The sequence below is a fragment of the Brassica rapa genome, chromosome A02, assembly GCF_000309985.2.
Source record: "Brassica rapa cultivar Chiifu-401-42 chromosome A02, CAAS_Brap_v3.01, whole genome shotgun sequence".
NCBI classification, from domain to species: Eukaryota; Viridiplantae; Streptophyta; class Magnoliopsida; order Brassicales; family Brassicaceae; genus Brassica; species Brassica rapa.
The window spans coordinates 354,897-368,909 of NC_024796.2; the positions used below are offsets into that span (position 1 = coordinate 354,897).

At 37.0% G+C, this 14,013-nt stretch overlaps 5 protein-coding genes across 5 annotated transcripts; 3 read left to right on the plus strand and 2 right to left on the minus strand.

Annotated features, from left to right (window-relative positions):
• The first annotated feature begins 2,095 nt into the window (after positions 1–2,095).
• LOC103850456 (probable protein phosphatase 2C 67) lies at positions 2,096–4,261 on the plus strand. The gene is made up of 4 exons (XM_009127212.3): positions 2,096–3,050; positions 3,135–3,496; positions 3,586–3,822; positions 3,895–4,261. Exons 1-4 carry the CDS (start codon positions 2,780–2,782, stop codon positions 4,105–4,107), a joined length of 1,083 nt encoding a protein of 360 aa, XP_009125460.1. The 5' UTR covers positions 2,096–2,779; the 3' UTR covers positions 4,108–4,261.
• Positions 4,262–4,304: 43 nt separating this feature from the next.
• On the minus strand, positions 4,305–6,308 carry LOC103850457 (protein MODIFIER OF SNC1 11). The gene is made up of 6 exons (XM_009127213.3): positions 5,959–6,308; positions 5,750–5,830; positions 5,543–5,671; positions 5,384–5,444; positions 5,209–5,269; positions 4,305–5,111 (listed from the first exon to the last, which is right to left on the minus strand). The coding sequence occupies exons 1-5, from the start codon at positions 6,228–6,230 to the stop codon at positions 5,240–5,242; spliced, it is 573 nt and encodes a 190-aa protein (XP_009125461.1). The 5' UTR covers positions 6,231–6,308; the 3' UTR covers positions 4,305–5,111; positions 5,209–5,239.
• Positions 6,309–6,539: 231 nt separating this feature from the next.
• Positions 6,540–9,687, plus strand: LOC103850458 (glutathione S-transferase L1). Its single transcript, XM_009127214.3, has 10 exons — positions 6,540–7,155; positions 7,345–7,416; positions 7,529–7,589; positions 7,718–7,804; positions 8,003–8,101; positions 8,210–8,315; positions 8,662–8,738; positions 8,831–8,938; positions 9,020–9,097; positions 9,447–9,687. Exons 1-10 carry the CDS (start codon positions 7,139–7,141, stop codon positions 9,447–9,449), a joined length of 708 nt encoding a protein of 235 aa, XP_009125462.1. The 5' UTR covers positions 6,540–7,138; the 3' UTR covers positions 9,450–9,687.
• A 153-nt stretch (positions 9,688–9,840) lies between these two features.
• On the plus strand, positions 9,841–11,625 carry LOC103850459 (glutathione S-transferase L3). Its single transcript, XM_009127215.3, has 9 exons — positions 9,841–10,015; positions 10,090–10,161; positions 10,243–10,303; positions 10,432–10,518; positions 10,586–10,787; positions 10,868–10,944; positions 11,026–11,133; positions 11,215–11,295; positions 11,428–11,625. The coding sequence occupies exons 1-9, from the start codon at positions 10,002–10,004 to the stop codon at positions 11,428–11,430; spliced, it is 705 nt and encodes a 234-aa protein (XP_009125463.2). The 5' UTR covers positions 9,841–10,001; the 3' UTR covers positions 11,431–11,625.
• A 444-nt stretch (positions 11,626–12,069) lies between these two features.
• LOC103850462 (probable serine/threonine-protein kinase PBL7) lies at positions 12,070–13,954 on the minus strand. The gene is made up of 5 exons (XM_009127216.2): positions 13,855–13,954; positions 13,174–13,355; positions 12,896–13,085; positions 12,417–12,808; positions 12,070–12,336 (listed from the first exon to the last, which is right to left on the minus strand). The coding sequence occupies exons 1-5, from the start codon at positions 13,952–13,954 to the stop codon at positions 12,070–12,072; spliced, it is 1,131 nt and encodes a 376-aa protein (XP_009125464.1).
• Between the last annotated feature and the right edge of the window lie 59 nt (positions 13,955–14,013).

Below are 14,013 nucleotides of genomic sequence, written 5' to 3' on the forward strand. Positions count from 1 at the left end.
TGCCATGCATTATATTTACTCTTTCTTCCTCTACGTGCCCACGTCTCCACTTTTATTCATTTTCTTTGTTGTGAACACTCGAACTTGTAGATAATCAAGGTTAGAATATATGTAAACTGGATCTCTTTAATTTCTTCACACGTAATTAGTGTTTAAGATTCTTTCTTTTAACGTTATGTTGTTCAGTTACCTATACCATATGGTAAGCTAGATTACTCTCGAAAGATGAGATGCACTTAAGTGCTTGTTTAAACTATACTCCAAACTAAATAGATAACATCATAAATACTTCCAAGACATTTTTCCGACGATAATGTCTTAGTTTGAATCGATGTTTGCGATATGTTTTGTATAAATAATTCGGCCCATGAATTATCTCAGAAATTTACGTACTTCTTCATCAACCAGTTGAGCTATATATAGCAAAACATACTAGATTATTCTTAGTAGCTTCTTCAAGAAAAGTGTTTCAAGAAGTGCAGCTGATCAGCTAGGCACTTTGTTTTTGCTAAAAGCTATAGTCACTTTACATGTAAATAATTTTTTTTTTGAAACAAACATCAAATAGTACATATAATCAACTTTTGCATGTAAAATAGTACATATTACTATGTGAAGTTAAAAAGAAAGAAATTTAGAGACTAATTTAGGGATAAACGGAGTATTAAGTAAAACGCTGGTCCTTGAAACTAGGTTTGTAGATAGTTCATTTCATACTACACTAATATAGAGTCTAAATCAATTTCTTTGACAGGTTTCTGAATTGTAGCTGCACTTCTTGATATAGGTAGTTCTTTTCGTATTACCAAAACAAGGGATACGTTAACGTAAGCTCAATGTTAAATCCAAAAAAAAAAACAAAAAACAAAAAGTAAGAAGCTAAAGAGATAAACTGACATCCATGCTCCCTCAACCAAAAGACAAAAAACACAGTACTGCAGCATAAATGGACCAGCTGTTACCATAACTCCTTTAAAAAAAAATGTATATGTATGACCAGCTTTGTAACAAACTTGAAGTATTTCACCATGAATGAATATTTTTCAGACGGAAAAAAAAATGTATGAACTTGTTTTATTTTATATTTGATCATTTATATTCTTATATTGTTTAATTAAAACGAGACAGAGCTAGTTTTACTTTGTAATAAGATGGGAATCATATAGTTTACAAAAAAAAGATGGGAATCATATCGAGGATGAAGGATGCATGATAAATACAATGTACTGTAATAGTGTTTTCAAGGACAGAAGGACTCTTCAATACGTTTCAAGGCCACATGTTCAATATTTAATCGGTCCATATATGAAAGTTATATGATATGATAAAGAGAAAATGTACCAGGACCATTCTTTCTATTTCTCTATTATACTAATCTACACTTGATTTTCTTTACTCCTTGATTTTATCTTAGATCTATATCAACAATATCTTAACCAAATTATGAGCCAATGTCACTTGATCTAGACTATACCTATTGATGCGATTGGTCTTATCCAACTAGTGGAACCGACATATGCAAAATCAAATATCACTAACGAATGAAATATGAGCCCCACTTAACAAATATTGTGCACAACAAAAGGTGTAGAGGACCAAAGAACGAAAACTCAAGCTAGCTTTGTCATAGTATGTTATCAGATGATATAAACTACTCATCAATGTTATGTATCGATCAACACATGACAGTGTTTCTCATTACCGTGACATGAATCTGTGGATTCTTATAAACAGAAAACGAGAAGAGAAGAGACAGAGAATGCCAATGTGGAGAAAGATCATGGAAGACCAAATAGATTCATCTTCTTTGGAAAATTCATCACAACCCCATAATCCATCAAATGAATTTCGATCTAAATCTGACTAACAAAAGGATAGCATTATTTAATAACATATAAAAGTGAAAAAGAAGACAAAAGAGATTGAGCGAAAAGGGCAAAAGCTGTAGGGGCTAAGACAGCTAAGAGTGTTCCTCGTTCGCCCCACAAAATGTCTTCACTCATCAGTCTTTCTCAGCTCTTGTTTAAGTTCAATGCTCCCAAAAACCCACGCCCTCTTCACCCTCACACACACATGCATTCTTTGACCTTTCCTTTCTTATCCATTTTCTTCCTACATATTAGTACCAAACTGCAAAACCAACAGCAGACAACATAAAATTACAAAAGATGAGAAAATAAAGATACACTGGACACACCATTACTGTGAAAACAGACATTTCCATCGCATCTACTCATAATCACATAATCTTATATGTTTCAATCAATTTATTCTCCCATATTATAATGTGGCTTTTTAATACTGAAGGCCTTAGCATCACTCTAATCCACTGGTTCAACCCGAGTTTAAAAACAACATAACCATATGATTATTTTGGCTGTCAACATTCTTGGTTCCTAAGCTATACAAGATTAACCTCTTCAACAAAAGGGAAAGATAATCTCATGAACTAAAAATATAGCAGAAAGTAAAATATGACAGCTCTTACTTAACCCTACCAAGGCAGAGAATCAAACACAGAACAGTAAAAAGAGGAGAATCTCTGAATATCCACTTTAAACTAGTTCCCTCTTGTCCTAACTCTCTCAGAGTCATTTAATTTTTTTCTTTCAGTTGTTTTGACCCATACTTTTTTTTTTGGCCACTTCTCATGGGCTCCAACACCTTCTTTTACTCTACTTCTTTCACCAGCTATATATATGGTCCCTTCCTTGAACTTGAAACTCATAACTAAACAACCAGCACTGCTACTACTACGTAGTTATCACTCCTCCCAAAGATGAATAAATCCTGTTGGAGAAGTAAGATCAGTCCTACAAAGAATGATGGATTGACATGGTATAAAGATCTTGGCCTTCACACCTTTGGAGAGATTTCAATGGCAATGATCCAAGCCAACAGTGTGATGGAGGATCAGTGCCAGATCGAATCAGGGCCATTGACATTCAACAACCTTGCAGTTCAAGGCACTTTTGTTGGAGTTTACGATGGACATGGAGGTCCAGAGGCTTCCAGATTCATTGCAGACAACCTCTTCCCCAATTTAAAGAGTAAGACACACACACACACAAACCGCCTTTCTCATTCTTGAAACTTGTCATACACACTAACACTCAGGTTTCACACATCAACAGAGTTTGCCTCTGAGGGTGGAGAGGTTTCCGAGGAGGTGATGAGGAACGCATTTGCAGAGACGGACGAAGATTTTATCAAGGCGGTGAAGAAGCAATGGCGGAAGAACCCACAGATGGCATCAGTGGGTTCATGTTGCTTGGCGGGAGTGATATGCAACGGACTGGTGTATATTGCAAACGCAGGAGACTCAAGGGCAGTGTTGGGAAGATCCGAGAGAGGTGGAGTGAGAGCTGTTCAGTTATCAGTAGAGCACAATGCCAATGTAGAGTCTGCGAGACAAGAGCTATGGTCAATGCATCCTAATGACCCCAACATTCTTGTGATGAAACACCGAATGTGGCGTGTGAAAGGCATCATCCAGGTAGACTATTACTTTATGATCAAAACATGTGCACATCAGGATGTAAAAAAAAAAACTCACATGAAAATGTTTTATTCAACTTTAATCAGGTCACAAAATCGTTAGGTGATGCATACTTAAAAAGAGCAGAGTTCAATAGAGAGCCGTTGCTGCCCAAATACAGAGTAGCAGAACATTTCACCGAGCCAATACTTAGTGCGGATCCATCAGTCACGGTTACTAGGCTTAAAGCAGAAGACGAGTTTATGATTCTTGCTTCAGATGGGCTTTGGGAGCATCTTAGCAACCAGGAAGCTGTTGATATTGTACATAGTTCCCCTCGCCAAGTAAGTCTCACTCATATGATCCAATGGGATACCTCTTTGTATATATTTGCTTAAACGTTGACAATCTCCCAGGGAGTAGCACGGAGACTAGTCAAAGCTGCATTGAAGGAAGCAGCAAAGAAAAGAGAGATGAGATACTCAGACTTGCAAGAGATCAATCCGGGTGTTAGAAGGCATTTCCATGACGATATAACCGTTGTTGTGGTCTATCTCGATCCCCAAATGGTCCAAGCCAATGGCTGGGCTTCTCCACTGTCAGTAAGAGGTGGCTACCCAATGCATTGAAGCAGAAAAGCACTAGTAGTATAGCTAGAAGGATATTTTTAAATTGCGAGATTATGTTCTGTTTTAAGAAAACATAAATTCAAATGTTACCCCTGTATGCAAAATTATACAAGAGGGCAACATCTATGTCAATGCTAGTAAATTTTAATTTTCAGATTACTTTGCAGCATGTTAGCGTTTAGGCACAAGCACAATAATTGAAAATAAGAAGCATTACATTCCCTTTTATAAAAGTATTTCTGGCTGCTTGATTCAAAATGTATGAACAAAGTTTTTATCTAAAATCTATTACAGACGCATAAGAAATAGTGTAGAGTATCAGAAAGGCAGCAAACTCCAAGTCTCACGAACAGAGATTCTTCAGCGTACTGAGGAGGCTCTCTTCACTTCAACTGCCATAGAGACCAGAGATATGGAAACCAACAAGTACCCTCTATAGTTCTAATGATGTGTCTTAGATGCAAAGGAACTCTGAAGTAGGTGGCTAGACAGGTCATATTATATATTAATAAGCAAAAACCAACAACGAACATAAGGTAATGGGATCTATTTTGCACGCCGCAATCAAGCACACAACAGCAGTATGACAAAACACACTTAATTTGATAGATAAGCTAGCAACTTAGGCTGGTTTTCAGGATAAACGCATTAGCACAACAACCAACACTAGTAATATCTAACTAGCTTGGTACGAACATGCGGTGTCAAAAGGACTTACCACTACTTCAATCACCTGCAACACGGAAAAAGTAACGACCAGCCACTTCAGAATTCCTAACACATTGATAATTGCCTTGTTCAGACAATCAGAACTATAGGTTACTTATTGGTTTCTCATGGTCTCATCTGGTGGTGACAACTTAGCTTCCAACCATCTGAGAGAATCATTGCTCCAACACGACCAAACTTCGAGACTTTAATTAAGATACTAGACACGGGGACTTCTAAGTGCAGAAACAAAGGGAGAATCAATCAAGCAGCCAGAGAGGGAATTACATAACTACCTGCCAAAACAAAAGATTGACAAGTTAGATACAAGAAACAAAACCAGGCACACCACTAAAATTAGCAATGCAATCATAAGAATATAGTGAAACTCACCTAACTACAGAAGAAACTTTATTCATGAACGTTAGGCAGCGTTTCCAGAAACAGCTGCCTCCTGTTGTGAAAACAAAGAGGTTAAAAAACATGTAAACAATGTTAGCTCTTCTACTTATTCTCTCAATCTAATACATGGGAGAAGAAGAAAACATAAAGTTAAAGGAGGGTTTACCTTGCTAATATCTAGCTTCCCAGGTAAATCTGAAGATGCCTCAGAAGCAGGTTTGGAAAACCTAATGATTGGCAAAATCACAAAACCACATTATTGATTGACACACTACTTCAAAAACCTAAAGTACTAAGATAATCCAGGATGCATGGAGAAAAGTACCTGAGCGCCCTAGCTTTGCGTTTATCATCTTCAGCAGAATCAACTTTAGTATCTTTCCCAAAGCGAGCAAGCCTAGCTTTCTTCTTAGCCTCTTCCTCAGTGTTATCAACTTTAGCAGGAGCCCCAAACCTGAGTGAAATATAGAGCCAGTAAGAAACTTCACCCTTGTTTTAAATACAAAATTAAAGTAAATAAACAAGGAAGAACCTGTCAGCTCTGGCTTTTCGCTTCAAGTCCTCAGCTTTCTTCGTTCCCTGTGAGTCCTTCACAGCTGCTACAGTCCCAAACCTGTAAAGAGAGTTAATTTACATACAATGAGTGAACATAGAGCAAATAACAATCCTCCCTTTCAGTAAAATTGATTGATTTCGAAACAGATTGAAAGGAGAATCGCTTCTTCGTAACCCTAATTTTACCTCTCAGCGCGAGAATTGCGCTTCTCCTCTTCGGTTAGCTTCACAGAGACTCCAAACCTCTCCGCACGTCGAATCTTCTTCTGAACATCATCCACCGGAGATGCATCACCAGCCGACTTGGAGTCCGATTCGTCCTTCTTCTCACCAGAAACATCAGTGGATTCCTTCACTTCTCCGTCGAGAATCTCATCTGGCTCCGCAATGTTGAGGTCAACGATTTTCTTGGGGATTTCACCAGAGACATTCTCCACCGTAACTCCGTTGCTCGCCATGGTGAATCGCAGGAGATAGATAGAGAAAGATTCGTTAGATCGATTTCGCCTCTCTGCAGGGTTACGTTGAAGAGACCGACCGGGTCTCGAGGCTTTTAAAGCTCTCTTAAACGAAGGGGTAATATCGTCATATCAAAAACTTTATTCTTATGGGCCGAAACGGGCCGGGCCGGGCTGGATTTGATCACCAACACTAAGGGGTTTACATCGTCTACGTACTCTACTATTATTATACTCCGAAGCATTAGTCATGCACGTCTCTAGGCATGCAAATTAAATATCACTTGGTAGTTGGTAATTTACCTTTGGTATCATATAATATTGACCGTTAAGGTGATTCCGTCATTGACTTTGTCTTTTACCAACCATAAGATAGCAGTATAGCACTCGTTGTCGACTTCACGTGAAAGGAAACTAAAGCCCAAAAATGGGTTCGTTGGTCCATAAAATGAAGTACCCTTCTTTATTTATTTTTCAAGTTCAGTTGACATAATTATTTTTCAACAAAGAAACAACTGATAAGACAAATTTTGTATTAAGTTATTTATCATTTTTATTATATACACTACTAGAAAAGGAACATCGCATCAAATTAACAACTCAAAAAAAAAAGGTTTGTAGTAACAATTATAAGTAATTTGTTCAAAGTAAATTAAATAACGCGCACAAATACCTCTTATATAATTAATTCTCCGACCGAACACTGAAGTTGACAAGAACATTTGGAAATTTCAACGCCAAACACTGACGATTCACCTGTCACTATTAGCTTGTCCATTAAGCATGAACCATGCTCTTCATCGAGTATGTGGTATTATATATACGTGGCTTTATATGTTTGATCGATCATTCCTGCAAGAAAAACATCATCTCTGTATTAACTCTCTGAAGCAAATTAAATCATCTCCATGGCTTTATCTCATATGTAAGAATAAGATTCTTTGTTTCCTCGTGATTTCGTTGAATCTTGGATTCTGATTTCGTCTTTTTTTCATGAGACTTCTTTATCAAGTTTTTTTCTTACTTTGTTAGTTTTCTTGATTGCATAAAGTCGTTCTTGTGTTAACATCTAACTTTAATTTATGTTCTTTTCATTGTTGTTTATTGAGAGAAGTTTGGTAGAAGATCGTCAAGTTCCTCTTGATGCTACCTCCGATCTACCTACTTTATTCGACGGAACCACACGGTTTATTTTTTTACTAATTTGTTTAAGCTTCGAAAAAATATGTTTCATGAGATCTTTATGGATTGGACTAACTTTCCGTTTATTAAATACTAAAAAAATGGAAACAATAAAGGTTGTACATAAGCTATACTTGCCCATTTGCACAACGTGTTTGGATTACAAGAAACCTCAAGGTGCTTGTTTCTTCTTATTCTTCTTCTTCTTCTTCTTCTTTTTAATCTGTTCTTTTTGTTGTATATGATTGATATGAAATTTTTTAAAGCATGACTGTCTAATTTTTTTTTTGATACTGGGGTTATAGGGTCTGCAAGAGAATATCAAATTGGTTCCTATAGACCTTCCTAATAGACCAGCTTGGTTCAAGGAGAAAGTGAATCCTGCAAACAAGGTATAATAACCTCTATTTTCTCTCTTAGCAACCACATAAGAAAATTTCACCCATCATGTATTCATCCTAATCAACCGGTATTTGAAGTCCTTATGTGTTACAAAGAAGAAAAAAAAAAGAAAAAAAAAGAAGTCCTTATGTTGTAGGGCTCCTTCGTAAGTGAAGATTTAAGAGTAGAATTGTAACAATGATATGTAGGTACCTGCTCTTGAACACAATGGCAAAATCATGGGGGAGAGTCTAGATTTAATCAAATATGTGGATAGCAATTTCGAGGGTCCTTCACTTTACCCCCTGGTAAGACCGTCTTTCGATTTCCTTCACGTACATATTTGATGATATAAAGCTGGTTCTTGTCATGTTATGTAATAATTAACCCTTCAATGTGATCATTTTTTTTTCTAGGATCCTGAAAAGAGAGACTTTGGTGAAGACATGTTGAAATATGTTGATACAACATTCACTAAAGTTGTGTTTGGCTCTTTCAAAGGTGACCCGGCTAAAGATACGGGTAAGATTGATTTTCTTATGAATTGTTAGTTTTTTAGGCGTCCATTGTATGTTTACATTTACGTAATAAGTTCTCGAAGAAACTTTCAGCTCCTTAATCAACATTTGTTTTATTTGGAAGTTAATTGTGAACCAAATGCAAGCAGAGTGTTAATTTGCCATTTCCAAAAGTACTTTATGATGAATTAAAAAATGTTTTTAGTTCGAATATACGATTATTTTTTGTGTTGTTATAGGTAAACACAAACATATCTATTTCGTTTGAAACCATAAAAATATCATTAGTCCAAAAAAACAATAAAATATCTTAATTAGATGCTGAAAACGGTGTGTTTTATTATATGCAGCACCGGTCTTCGATCACTTGGAAAATGCTTTACAAAAGTTTGATGATGGCCCATTCTTCCTCGGCGACCTTAGCTTGGTACATTTTGCATTTTTTCTTAATAAATGCAAAATGTGAACCTTTAATTTCAAAATGGATAAAAATCATAAAACTTTTCTCGATTTTTAAAGGTTGATGTCGCATATATCCCGTTCGTTCAACGATTTCAAGTCTTCCTTGGCGAAGTTTTCAAGTACGATATTACTGCTGGACGTCCAAAACTAGCTGCTTGGATTGAGGTAAACTCAATACGCATTAAGGCTTTTATTATATGATTAATTAATTAATCTGCGTGGTTAACTTCAAAGTATCATGCGCAGGAAATGAATAAGATGGTCGCATATACGCAGACCATAACCGACTCGGAATATGTCATCAACTTTTTCAAAAAGTTCATGGTAAAAGTTTCTAACTTAAAATGAACCAAATCGTTACCTGAAACGACTCGGTTTCATTTTCTTTTCCTAAAATGAAGTAGCCAATGTACTAGCCAAAACCGAACAAAACTTATTTTAACTTAACTTTCTCTTGATTTTTGTTTTTGTTTGTTACAACTTCTTTTGAAAGTTATTCAAGTTAAAAAACTGTTTTGATCAAAATGTGAATTTAAACCGGAACGGGTTTTAATTGAGTTTCCACAATATACAAAAGGGAAAAACTCCTATTCTGGTTAGTCATGGTCGTACTTAGTCCGGTTAACATTGGATAAGCAAATTAAGTTAATCGATTCCGGTTTTTCTTTTGCAGTAAATTTGTATACCGCGTCATCGTCCATGTTGGTTTATATGAAGATCGTGTGAGAAGATTATAAGTTTCTGGATTTGGGCCATTTGGCATCTTTCTTAATAAACAAGATTTGCGTATTGTTTCACTTTAGTCACAAGAGATTTGGCATCGTTCTTGATAACGGTTATGTGGAACTTTTGTATTAAACCAAATTATTGTCAATTTGGTTTTTAAACCAAATGACATTTTGTTACTAAACTAATGTGAAATGACCAGACGTAAAAAAAGAAGAAAACTAATGTGAAATGTAAACAACGAAAGTGGGCTTGGGTTATGCTCAACAAATGGGCTTTAATCCTTACTTAGCCGTATCCATTATGGACCACTAAGTTGGATAATTGAGTTACCGACAAGGCGACAAGTATCCTAAAAATGCCACGTGTCATATTCGACGACGACAAGTGTGATGAAACGCTTCCACACACTCTCCTTTGCGTTACATTTTTTTTTGGGTGCATATGATCAGATTCTTTTAAGTTGTTGTAGAATCAGAGAGCTCCGTAATACATTTCATCCATGGCTTCTCCTTCGTAAGCTTTTCTTCTTCTTCTTCTCTTGTTTTTCTCGATGATAGCTTGATGTTTTTGGTTTCATTGATCCACAGTGTTCTAGAGCATCGTCCAGCTTCACTCGATGCTACAGCAGATCCACCCGCTCTGTTCGATGGAACCACAAGGTTCTTCATTTCCTCTCTTCTTTTATGTCTTTTAATAGTTGCTTGAGGCTCTTTTTTTTTGTGATTTTGTTTTGTTAAAAGATTGTACACAAGCTACGGTTGCCCATATGCTCAACGTGTTTGGATCACCAGAAACTTCAAGGTGTTATAACAAGGCAAACTCTTTTTTTCATTGGATTGATAAAGTTTTTAACTTTCCATCATGTCTTGCATGCCAAAAAATTGTATTGTAAGATTTTGGGTTTTTTGTTTTGTTTTGGATTGTTGAAGGGTCTGCAAGAAAAGATTAAGCTTGTTCCTTTGAATCTTGGGAATAGGCCTGCTTGGTACAAGGACAAAGTCTATCCTGAAAACAAGGTTACACATTCACATCTTACATTGCTTCTTAAAATGGTTCCAAGTTAATTACTAATTCTCATTGCAGGTGCCAGCACTTGAGCACAATGGCAAAATCATAGGGGAGAGTCTTGATTTGATCAAGTATCTCGATAACACTTTTGAAGGCCCTTCCCTCTTCCCTGAGGATCAAGCAAAAAGAGAGTTTGGAGAAGAGTTGTTGAAGTACACTGATACATTCACCAAGACTATGTGGGCGTCCCTCAAAGGAGATCCTTTTACAGAAACCGGTGAGACTCTTAAAACTCTTCAAAGGTTCGGCATTGAAAGCAACATATGACTGAAAATTTTCATCTTCTTGTTGCTGCAGCACCTGTGTTGGACTATCTGGAAAACGCTCTGTATAAGTTTGATGATGGGCCATTCTTCCTCGGCCAGTTTAGCTTGGTAAAGGCTCTCTCTTTGATATTTTCTTGACATCCTTTGCTTCTCCTTTTGTTAACTTAATGGATTGTTTCTTTTTGTCAGGTTGATATCGCCTATATACCGTTCATCGAAAGGTTTCAAATCGCACTCAATGAACTATTCAAGTGTGACATTACTGTAGAACGTCCCAAACTATCAGCTTGGATCGAGGTATATACAATATATATAAGCAAATCTTCCATGCAAGTCTAAAAAGATGATACTAAAAGTGATTTGATATTATGTTTGCAGGAAATGAACAAGATTGATGCCTATGTACAAACGAAGACCGACTCAAAGGAGATTGTGGAGATTTTCAAGAGAAAACTCATGGTAAGTCTTTATAACTAATGAATAACCACATGATAATGAGTTGCTTCATCTTTTCTTTGGAGGTTAGAAGCTATGAGTATTGCTTTGGGTCTTTACTAGATCTAAATCTCACTCGGGTTTTTATTCTTGCAGTAAGGAAGCAAGCACTCAGCAGTGAAGTGTACGAACAGTTAGATGGTCTTTGGATATAAAGCAAGAACCATTTGATGCAATAAGATGTATAATTTAAGTCATATGCAGTAACATAATCTGTATTTTACTGTTAATCAGAGACTCAAGCGATGATTAGTACAATAATTTGAGAATAAAAAACTCTGATTCTGCTTTACACTGTTACTCTAATGATTATATTGCCAGACCAAGAAACTATACATTTGCATCACAGTGTATAGCATTGGACTTTTACCTTTTCTCCTATAAGCACAGATGATGGTAAATACAATCAAAATCTTCAAACGTTTAAGTATTGAATCTATAGTATATAGTACAATAATTCTAGAATGAAACAGGTACATTACTGAATACCATATAATGAAATATTGTCACATTACAAAGCAGCTGCTACATAACATTACATTTGTAGATCCATCAACTATAACAACATTACAAACTGGCCTCTATGTGGAAACTCCCTCTTCTTACACATATCTACAAACAACTCTTAAGAAACACTTTCATGCTTAGTCTGACAACCATCCCAATAAAAAAAAGACAGCTCGGGAAGGTCTAAGTGTAATTAACTCACACGGCGTTGCGGTTCTCAGGATTTGTTTTTCAGACCACCCTCTTTGATCTAGGTGGAGTCCCAGGACCGAAAAGAGAGCCTTGGACTGGCTGAGACATAGGATCAAACCTTTGGGAAGCTAGGTAAGTGAGTGCAGTGACAACATCAGCGATAACAGGCCTTAGATTTGGCTGCTCTTGCACGCACATTGCCGCCACAGCGAGTGCTTGGTACAATCCTCTCGGAGGGTATTGACCTTGAATCATTGGATCAGCCATTTGAGAGAATTTCCTCCTGTCTTTAAACAGAGGCCTTGCCTGAAAACAAAGCATTTCACATAAGACAACAACAACTAGAACGAAGAATCTACAGAGTTGGTTCCATTCTTTTTTCTTACCCACGCAACCAGATTCTGTTCTCCAGTACATCTTGAATTGTCTATAGCTTTCCTACCGGTTATAATCTCCAAAAGAACCACACCGAAGCTATAAACGTCTGATTTGAGCGTTAGCTGCCCTGTCATTGCATACTCGGGAGCACAGTATCCGTAAGTTCCCATAACCCGAGTGGAGACATGAGACTTGTCACCCACTGGGCCAAGTTTGGCCAAACCGAAGTCAGATAGCTTCGGGAAGTAGTCATCTCCGAGCAAAATGTTGGAGCATTTCAAGTCCCGGTAGATCACTGGAGGCATGGTTTTGTCGTGCAGATACTCCAGACCTTTTGCAGCACCTGCAGCTATTTTCATTCTGGTGTTCCAGTCAAGTGGCTGCTTACCAGGTGAAATGTCTGGAGAGAAAAAAAAAAGCAAATTTATAGACTTTTTGATGAGCGAAATGTAATATTGATAGGCATGTGATATTAAGAAGTGCATACCGTGCAAATGATCTTCAAGTGACCCAAGAGGCATGTATTCATAGACGAGAAGCCTTTGATCTCCATCAGCACAATAACCGATTAGGTTCACAAGATTTGGGTGATGAAGAAGACTCAACATGAGCACCTCAACGAGGAACTCTCTGTTTCCTTGTAAACCATTATGATCAAGCTGCTTGATAGCCGCTGTCTACAAATGAAGAACATAATGTCAGTTCAGTGAGCTTTTCACTAACTAGTAATGACTTTCAAAAAGTGAAAATTAGAAAACCGAGAACCTGGCCAGTGCTTGCTAAGTAGCCTTTGTAAACTCTACCAAATCCTCCTTCTCCTATAAGACATTCTTTCCTGAAGTTTCTAGTGGCAGTAGCTAGCTCAGAGAATGTAAACGTTTGTGCCACAATGTTATCAGACCCTCTGCTTCTGGATTCACTCACCGACGATTTGGCCTTAGATCTCTCTACCAACAACAAAAAGAAAGAAAGCCAGAAGAAATAAGATTACTCGGTACAAGCTGAGCACAAGTGTGTCTCAAGATCAATGCTTTACACCGCAGGATCAACAAAATCAAATTTTATATAGAAATAACAATCTTCATGAGCCAATAATTAAAAGTTATCGCCATCTTTAACGGCAAAAGGCCAGTAACAGTAACAGACCCATTTACACATAAACTAGTGAAAGACAATACCAACACGAGCAAGATACTTGTAATAGCAACACAAGTGGATCAAAACAAGAGTGAAAAGAGTCTTAAAGCTACTAATCGAAGGAATCAAAATCTTTCTAAAAAAAGTCAAAAACCCTAATCAGCATTACCAAACAGTAGCTCATCGAAATCAGACAGCGAGGTAATGACTAAAGCTTACGACTTTCTATAATTGTGTCCTAGAAAGGGTTAAAACCAGAATAAATAAAAAATATGTGATTGAGCATCGCTCTTGTCTTGACAAGAGTACCTGAAGCAGAGACAGAACAATTTCTGCTGAGGTTTTCGTCACTGTCGCTCCTCTTCTTAGTCTTCCCACTCGATTTCCCAGAGCACGGGATCCAACCCATTAGCTTCTCTATCTTCTTCTTCTTCCGATGATTCTTTCTTCCTTTCGATTGATCTCGAA

What these genes read in the sequence shown, in the direction of transcription:
- LOC103850456 (XM_009127212.3), top strand. Translation starts at nt 2,780, where the DNA reads ATGAATAAATCCTGTTGGAGAAGTAAGATCAGTCCTACAAAGAATGAT. An exon ending in GTGTGAAAGGCATCATCCAG is followed by an intron (nt 3,497 to 3,585) that starts GTAGACTATTAC and finishes AACTTTAATCAG; the next exon opens with GTCACAAAATCGTTAGGTGA. An exon ending in TACATAGTTCCCCTCGCCAA is followed by an intron (nt 3,823 to 3,894) that starts GTAAGTCTCACT and finishes ACAATCTCCCAG; the next exon opens with GGAGTAGCACGGAGACTAGT.
- LOC103850457 (XM_009127213.3), bottom strand. Translation starts at nt 6,230, where the DNA reads ATGGCGAGCAACGGAGTTACGGTGGAGAATGTCTCTGGTGAAATCCCC. An exon ending in CGAAAAGCCAGAGCTGACAG is followed by an intron (nt 5,672 to 5,749) that starts GTTCTTCCTTGT and finishes TATTTCACTCAG; the next exon opens with GTTTGGGGCTCCTGCTAAAG. An exon ending in CGCAAAGCTAGGGCGCTCAG is followed by an intron (nt 5,445 to 5,542) that starts GTACTTTTCTCC and finishes GCCAATCATTAG; the next exon opens with GTTTTCCAAACCTGCTTCTG.
- LOC103850458 (XM_009127214.3), top strand. An exon ending in GGATTACAAGAAACCTCAAG is followed by an intron (nt 7,590 to 7,717) that starts GTGCTTGTTTCT and finishes CTGGGGTTATAG; the next exon opens with GGTCTGCAAGAGAATATCAA. An exon ending in GTCCTTCACTTTACCCCCTG is followed by an intron (nt 8,102 to 8,209) that starts GTAAGACCGTCT and finishes TTTTTTTTCTAG; the next exon opens with GATCCTGAAAAGAGAGACTT.
- LOC103850459 (XM_009127215.3), top strand. An exon ending in CTGTTCGATGGAACCACAAG is followed by an intron (nt 10,162 to 10,242) that starts GTTCTTCATTTC and finishes TTTTGTTAAAAG; the next exon opens with ATTGTACACAAGCTACGGTT. An exon ending in AAGTCTATCCTGAAAACAAG is followed by an intron (nt 10,519 to 10,585) that starts GTTACACATTCA and finishes TTCTCATTGCAG; the next exon opens with GTGCCAGCACTTGAGCACAA.
- LOC103850462 (XM_009127216.2), bottom strand. Translation starts at nt 13,954, where the DNA reads ATGGGTTGGATCCCGTGCTCTGGGAAATCGAGTGGGAAGACTAAGAAG. An exon ending in ACTTAGCAAGCACTGGCCAG is followed by an intron (nt 13,086 to 13,173) that starts GTTCTCGGTTTT and finishes CTTCATTTGTAG; the next exon opens with ACAGCGGCTATCAAGCAGCT. An exon ending in ACTTGAAGATCATTTGCACG is followed by an intron (nt 12,809 to 12,895) that starts GTATGCACTTCT and finishes TTTTCTCTCCAG; the next exon opens with ACATTTCACCTGGTAAGCAG.